Here is an 8145-nt window from a genome sequence, read left to right as displayed (position 1 = left end):
CTGGTCAATGACATGAGACAAAGTATATGTGAACTGCTGTATGGAAAGTGAATTTGCTCTGTAAATCTTCACCCAAATCACAATAAAAAAAATAAAAAATAAAAAAATAAAGGCTTCCCCGTAAATAGTAGGGTAAGCTCAGCTAAGTGATTTAACATCTGAGATCATTTTCCCATCTGTTAAATAGAAAGGCTAATGGGAAGTATTTCATAGAGTTATTCACATGACTAACAAAATCAGATATACAAATCACTGAGCAGTTTCTAGAACATAAGAAGTGTTCAAGATGGTAGCTGTTTTTACTATTGATGCTGTTTTGTATTAACTGGAATTACGGAGGAAGCAACTACTTCAGATCAATAATGACTATAGAGATTGTGGTGTACACTAACTTTTCAACTGCAGAACGTTTCTGAGATTTTCCTTGGTAGTTTAAAGCCATTTTGGTTTCCATCCCAGTGTAAACAGCAACTCCTAAGGAATAACAGAATACAATGAAAATGAGGTTACAACTGAGCTTGCCAAACAACTCTTCATCCAGTGAGCTCTATTAATGTTTATGTTCATAAAAGTGAGAATTCAAAGCCCTCTTCTACTCACCAGTTGGTATAACATTTATAGTGTAATTTAATTCTAAATAGTTTACTTATCATATTTCATGTAAATTCACCATCTTGTAAATGCCCAACACCTAAAATAGATTTTTATTTAACAGCAATACCCACCATGTTCAGTTTTTAACATGTACTATTTATACACTCGCTTTACAAAGCATAGTTCTGATATCTTTAAAATTATTTACCATATATCTTCTTGGTGTTTTTTAGTGTAGCTCCTTTCAATAAGAGATTTTCAGGTCCCAAAGACCTAAACAAAAAATGAACACATCTTATTCAAACAACCCAACATATGTCATCAACTCTGGGGACATATTTTGCTCTGGCACCTATCTATCTCCAAGGGGATCAGAATGTATCTGTCTACTTATAGTACATGTGTAGTCCACAGGACAAGCTCACAGATCCCCTTCCTTTGAAGTTACTTGAGGGTACAACACAGATGGAAGCCAACAACACGTAGAGATAAAGAGATGCACAGAGATAAGACATGCTAAGTCAGAGACCACAAGATAAGAAGAGTGCAGAGAAGCGGACAGGGAGAAATAGAAATAGAGGGCGACAGAAAAAAGAGCCTGGGAAAGCCAATGTCAGGTGGGAAGATACATTTCTAGAGACTAAACCAATTTTGGGGGGGATTACTAGGCACCTTGCAATTATTTTATTTCCTTTCCACTGTGGCTAAAAAGACCAAATAGTAAAGTTGAGGTGATTAACTGGAGGGGGGAAGAAAACAACTCTTATTGCATGAATTACCGATTACAAGCGATCAGTCTTTCATTTTACTTAAGTCCAGGTAATTCTCGTAGCATTGTGCCCACCCCGCAGTACCTCAGTTACTCTCCCTTAAACACACTGTTCTCCAGGTATACTCCCAACACTGGCAGCCACTGCATACGCAAGGGCAGTGAATACAGTGCACAGAACAAGTTAGGGAAAATCAGTCAAAGTGCCTGAAGCTCTGTTAAGCATCATTTTCCACATCCTCCCTGGCACTCCCCCGTGCTGCTACACACACTCAGAGACCTTACCAATCACAAGATTAGTTACTTACTTAAGACCCATTAGTGGGATACTGACTACTTACTCCATGTTTACTCACCTTTATATCACTTTCTCAAAAGAAATTAACTATCATAATGGGCTTAAAAGACAATTATACTCCCACAAAAGGACAAAATAAAGGAGTAACTAACCTGGCAACAGCCTCAAGACTATTACTATAGATATTGATTCGCCCAACAAACCTGTAAAAAGAACATAACAGGAAATGTGTTTTCTACATCCAGGTAAAATCCATACACCACAAATATCGAAAAGAAGCAAAATACAAATAATACAAAAGAGAGCTACAACTCTGAATGAACTACAGAAACCTGTTATACTTCTGAAGGAAGGTCATGTTGAACTGTAAGGTGTATAACATTTTAAACTGATTTTTTTAAGATAGTATTATGACTTATAAGAACATAAAAAAATTTCTAAATTGATTTTTAAACTTCACTTGGCAACGGGCATGCATACAGTCTTCTTTATACCTTGATAGAAATAATATGGCTTCTATTTTAGATTCATGTGAAGAAAGGTTTCTGGAGTCACAACTTTCAAACATTAGTTCAGTAGTTCTTACACTTGGCACGTTATCAGAATCAGTTGGAGCCCACTGCATGCGCAAGGGCAGTGAATACAGTGGACAGAACAAGTTGGGGAAACTTGGAGGGCTCCTTAAACCACAGATGGCACAGCCCCACTCTTGCGCTTCTGACTCAGATGAGACTTTGTATTCCCAACAAGTTCCCAAGTGCTGCTGCTGCTGCTGCTGCTGAAGGGGCTACCAGCTGAGAACCGTATCAGCAGTCTTAGAGTGAACTCTTGATAACAACCTGGAAAGTTTCTTGCCTCTGTCTTACAGTGGATCTCATTACTGTGCTTAACTAAATCACGTCATATGGCTGGGCACATGTGAACACACTGTGCCTCCATTTCCTCTTCTGTACAATGGGGTGGAAAAAGACAAAACGAGGCAAAAAAAGGTCTAACCTTTCCTTAACAAGAGTGCTATGAGTGCTTTACAGTATAGATTATAAACAGCACTTTTTTTCCAAAAAAAAAACAAAACTATTTTATATCACTATATACAGAAAGTATGAGGATCTGCTTATTCTTTCATCATAGATTCATTGTGCTCAGACTATAGTAGGTGCTGGAAATATACTGAGAAGAAAGACAGACATGCTCCCTGCCCTCTCAGGGTTCACAGTTTAGTAGGAAACACAGACAAGTAACAAACAATTGCAATGTAAGTTACTACCACTAAGCAGTGGAAATGCAGTCACAGAGCAAGAGCACGCAATCTAGTCCAGGGAAATCTGGAATAATGTCCCTAAAATTCTCCTTTATATATAAGGGCAATGACAATTTTGGGTGTTTCTCCCAGAAATATGCAAGGTGTGTATTATTTTCTAACTCAGGCAAAATCTGTTACTTCCTTTTCTGTGGTTCCATGGGCCTTGCACTTCCCTCTACTATCTCACTTATTATAGGCCTGGCATTACTATTTTATTTACTTTGCTCACCGTGAGCTCCCAGAAGGCAGAGAATATCTGTTTTACTTTGTGGCCCTGGTTTCTAGTATTAAGGTAATATAGGAAAAGAGGAAAGATGGGAGGGACAATGCAGTAGGATAAATGTTGTTTTCCCACTACTGGGCATTAGTGCCAGCTGCATGCAACCACTATGTGCCCTACTAAGACCAACAGTATGCATGAGCAACGTGGCTGGCATGGGTTATGGATGCCATTTGTAACAATGGACAAGAATGAAATTAATTGGTCCATGTGTAGATAAAAACTTTTACTCTACCCTTACTAGCAATGTCATCTAATCAACGAGTCTTAAAATCAAATGCCAGATGTTTGTCAACCCACAGTGATTGTTAATGAGTGAATCTACTCCAGGGAGCTTAAATATGGTAGAATTGAGGAAATCACACCATTTTTGGTTCTATAACTTAACTATTTGCTATGAATAAGAAATAGCCTATTTGCAATCCTCAGCTAATCAAGATCATCATAAAAAAGGAGAACAGAGCTAACTGCATGACCTGTGTCGTCTTCTCTCTTTGATGTTGGATGACAACTAAATGGTTTATTTTTGTTGTCATTAACTCTGGTAACTGCGTCAGTCTGACAGAGAAGACTTAAGGGAAAACGGGATTTAAAAATTTGATGGATGTCCATGTTTACAAATAACAAAAATAGAAGAAAAATCATAAATAAGAAGTTTTGGCCCACAATGATTTATCTTGAGCTGGCAGTGAACAAAACTGATTTGATTCATTCATTTTACTGCCAGAAGGAAGGAACAGCTCATAAAAACACAAATGAGAATAAGCTGGCTAAGTGGTGGGTATTTCTCTGCAATACTGCAGGCAAAGAGAAGCATAGCCAACAGATAGTATTAACATGAAACCAGGTGATTCTTACTTGTAGAGGTCAGGTTGAGGCTGTTCACATTCAATTGCTGCTCGAAGAGTATTGATGGCTTCTGCTGTACACAGTGCAATGGTATCACGTACTGCATAATGTGTCTAGATGAAAGCACAGTATGTTTTACTAAGTGGCTTTGGCAAAATAATATGAATATTAATGCACATTCCCCACCAAGTAAGTGTTATGGTATTATTCTTAAAAGATATTACAGATAACTAGAAAGACAATCCTTCTGTAAGGGGGTTTCAAAGGTAAAGTTTTTTAAAAAATACTGAAGTTTTTCTTAACACTGGCAGCTGAGAGGATTTCATTTGCAGCATACATATAATTAACTGAAAACCCCATGAAAAATTCAATAAACTTATTTTTTTCTACTGAAACCTATTAATTTGCTCACCAAATTGCGCAATCTACTTCCATAGTGATACTGCCTCAGAAACCCAAGGAGGGGTTGCTATGAGTTGGATCTGACTCAATGGCAGTGAGTTTGGTTTTGGTTTCTACTGAATGGTGATATACATACATATGTGAATTGAACATAACTCTTCCAATCATAAGAATGTGAAAATTTTCCCACAAGCAAGAAAAAAAAATCATTAACAGCTCCATTATACAAATAGCATAATTAATGATCTTGAAAATGTTCAAAGTGGCTACGTTTCCAACGGGGGCAGGGAGAAGATGTGTTTTGCTATAGTCAGAATACTCCACTACTCTGGATTATGCACTTGATTCATCCAGAACTCAAGTCAGGCTCCAATGAACCGATTTATAAATCATCAAGTAACAGTTAATGCAGCCTCAGAGTGCATCACTTACACAATGGGAAAGCTGTTGCCATGGTCTTTGGGGAATATTATGGAACTGCCTGAGCTATATTTAAACCTATCTCCTGGTTTTGAAAACCTCTATATTTTCACCTGATTTGATCAAATCAATTTATTTGATTTAAAAAAAAAAAACTTGAACCTTTTCTTCCTCTTAACAAATGTTTCCCTTATTTGGGAATTGTCAGGTAGAAATTTTTATCTTGACATTCCTTAAAACAAAACTTTGAACAGCAACTAATCCAGCACAATGCCCTTGTGGTACGAAATTAGTCATCTAACAGGTAGTTATCCCCCAGTTTGAGTAATTTATTCTAACAAGTTTATAATTTTTCTTAGCTGCAACAGAACAAACATTTGCTAAACTATACCCTATGGTATTAAAAAAAAAAAGCAATCAAATTACTCCTGGTTAGATTTGTAATATCCCAGAAATAAACACTTTCTTTAAGCAAATATCTATCACTTTTAAAATAAAAACCGATCAAACTGTATGGTCAGAGTACATAAAGTTGTTTTTGTAGTTACAGCTCCAGTAACAAGTACTCCCATTTCTAAAAGTCTAAATAAAATATTAAATAGATTATGTCAATATTAAATGTAGGCAGTGCTATGAAATTCATGGTGGCTTTTATTTGGGGCATGGTTTCCCCCACCCAAATACCACTCTGTGCCCCAAAAGCCAAATATTTGCCTAGAAGTCCAAAAACAAATTACATAAAAGCAGCCTTCAAATACAAAACCTACATAACAGGAAAAAAAGAAGGGGAAAGATTAGGGGTGGTAGATATCAGTATTGTATGATTAACTATCCTGAGCTCAAAATGTTCTATTACCTTGCAATTGGATTCTCCATCAAGACTGGCTGTAGTGACATAACAGGTTCCATCACTGGTGCCTGATGATAAAAGAATAAGATCACAAGGAAAGGTTTCATCTGCATGTACTTCTACTACATCACCAACCTAGAATGGAAGAAAAAAAAATATTCTTAATTCCAAACAAAGCATTCATGGTTACTGTATACCTCGTATTACTCCTGCTCTGGGGTTTACAGCATATGTCAGTGTTCTACACTGCAAGAAAGGTGATGAAAAAATATTACCCAATATTTAGAAACATCTTTTAGGTTACACTGACTTAGGATGTTTTCACGTTGCCTTACAACTCAAATTTAAACTCTAATAAGTGAGTCAGACACCCTGGAACCTGGTTGCTCAGCTATTTCTGGCACTAATGTTTGATAAGTCAATGATCAGTTTTGCTTCATGAATGAACCAAGAAAGTCTACATGTCCCAAGTACAGCAATTGGTGAAAACTGAGCAGCCACACTCCCCCTCTGTACTAGGTGTACTTCAACATTCTTTGCCTTCTGTGATTTTTGGGCATGAACTTCTTCAGTGCTCAAGACCTCTCAATAAAAGTAGTATCTATTTTTCCCATAATATTTGAAAAACACAAACTAATGTTTTCTATAGGTCACTTTCCAATGATTCACCTGAAATCAGAAGACTCAATACAGCAATACAGACAACAAAGATGAACCCTTTTGCATATACAGTACTGCGTTGTCCGTGATGGCAAGCATTCATCTATGGGTAGATAAATGGGTGGATAGGCTGAATGATCAGGTGTCTAGGCAGGGGGTAGTGTGCCCATGATCATGTATAGGATTGGCACACAATGCTTCTACATGTGTATTTGTACGTTCTGTAAGAATATCCAGGTGTATAGTACAGCTGACAAGGGGCTGTGGTTTCTTGACCACAGCCAGCTACCCTGAGGAAGTGAGTAGCTGCACCTGTGGGTTCAGGACCATGGTCACAGGGGACATCAAGCTCAACTAGCATAACATACTACACAAAAACATTGTTCCACATCCTACTTTGATGAGTAGCGACTGGGGTCTTAAAAGCTTACAAGTGACCATCTAGATGTAATGATGGGTCTCGCCTCATCCAGAGCAAAGAAGAATGAAGAAAATCACAGATGCATGGAAACAATTAGTCCAAGGGACTAGTAGACCATGTGATCCTCAGCCTATATGACCATGAGACTAGAAGAACTAGATGGTGCCTGGCTACCACTATCAACCACTCAGAGGGGGATTGGTGCAGGAGCAATGTGCATATTAAGGAGCTCCAGTAGCATAGTAGATAAGGCATTTAGCTGGTAATCAGAAGGTCAGCAGTTCAAACCCACCAGCTGCTCCACAAAAGGAAGATGGGGCAGTATACTTCTGTATCCTCAGAAACCCAGTGGTGTTGGGTATAAGCCAGAACCGACTAGATGGCAATGAGTTTGGTTTGGAGTTTTCTTTGGCACATATTAACCATCTGACAGGTATACCCTGCAACTAATTTACCCCCAAATTTTAAGAAATCATCCAGTCCAATGCTTCTTAACATATGTCATACCACAGCACTTAGAGAAAACAATAAATAACCCTTCTGTCCAGCACCCTCAGGTAAAAGGAGCAGACAACCCACTTTAGGAGGTTATCAGTATCTCACACACCAGTCTGGACATAATGGTTGAGGAACCGGAATAAACAAAAGTGCTGCCTTCTACTTACAACTTAATTTAGCTGATAAAAATGAAAATTTCAAGATCTATTCAGGAATGATTTTCCTTTCTTTGTGGCCATGAACAACAGTGAAAATAATTTAATTATTTTGTAAATAATATTTCATTTGTTGGATATTTTCTTCCTCATTTGTATAAACACTTATATTGCTTACATAAAACTACAATCTGCTTAAATAGAAGAAAAATAACAAAGTCCTATGACATCTTGGGAGCTTAGAAGAAGGAAACTCAACACTAGAGATTAGAAGACAAGCCTCAATCACTGATAAATAAAAATCACAAAGCGGCCATTTCTTCTACAACACTTACAATTCATTCTGATACAAAATACAAAAGCCCAGTGCTTATGGAGTACATGTTGAGGCTGGTGAGACAGGCAGGGGCCAGGTCACAAAGCGTCTAATAGGCAGGGATAAGGGATTTAACCCTCACCTTGAAGACAGTCCGAAACTGGTTAAAACCAAAAAACCCAACTCACTGCCTTCGAGTCTACTGGACTCACAGTGAGTCCTCCTTGGGTTTCTAAGGCAGTATCTCTACAGAAGGAGATTGCCCAGTCTTCCTTCCAAGGAGTGGCTGGTGGGTTTGAACTGCCAGCCATCTGGTTAGCAGTCAAATGC

At 37.9% G+C, this 8145-nt stretch overlaps 1 protein-coding gene across 1 annotated transcript in view; it reads right to left on the bottom strand.

Moving 5' to 3' along the window:
- Positions 1-8145, bottom strand: part of ATP11C (ATPase phospholipid transporting 11C) — a 134298-nt gene that overhangs the window by 98157 nt on the left and 27996 nt on the right. Inside the window, exons 6-10 of the mRNA XM_007951727.1 lie at positions 5772-5900; positions 4103-4206; positions 1814-1864; positions 803-867; positions 393-474 (exon numbers count right to left, since the gene is read on the bottom strand). Of these exons, the coding sequence (XP_007949918.1) occupies positions 393-474; positions 803-867; positions 1814-1864; positions 4103-4206; positions 5772-5900 (431 nt within the window). The remainder of the gene's footprint in view (positions 1-392; positions 475-802; positions 868-1813; positions 1865-4102; positions 4207-5771; positions 5901-8145) is intronic.

The sequence above is a fragment of the Orycteropus afer genome, unplaced genomic scaffold, assembly GCF_000298275.1.
Source record: "Orycteropus afer afer isolate SDZICR_OR568_19922 unplaced genomic scaffold, OryAfe1.0 scaffold00310, whole genome shotgun sequence".
Taxonomy (NCBI): Eukaryota; Metazoa; Chordata; class Mammalia; order Tubulidentata; family Orycteropodidae; genus Orycteropus; species Orycteropus afer.
Note: the sequence above shows the minus strand (reverse complement) of the source record. Positions and strands in the feature narration are given on the sequence as shown.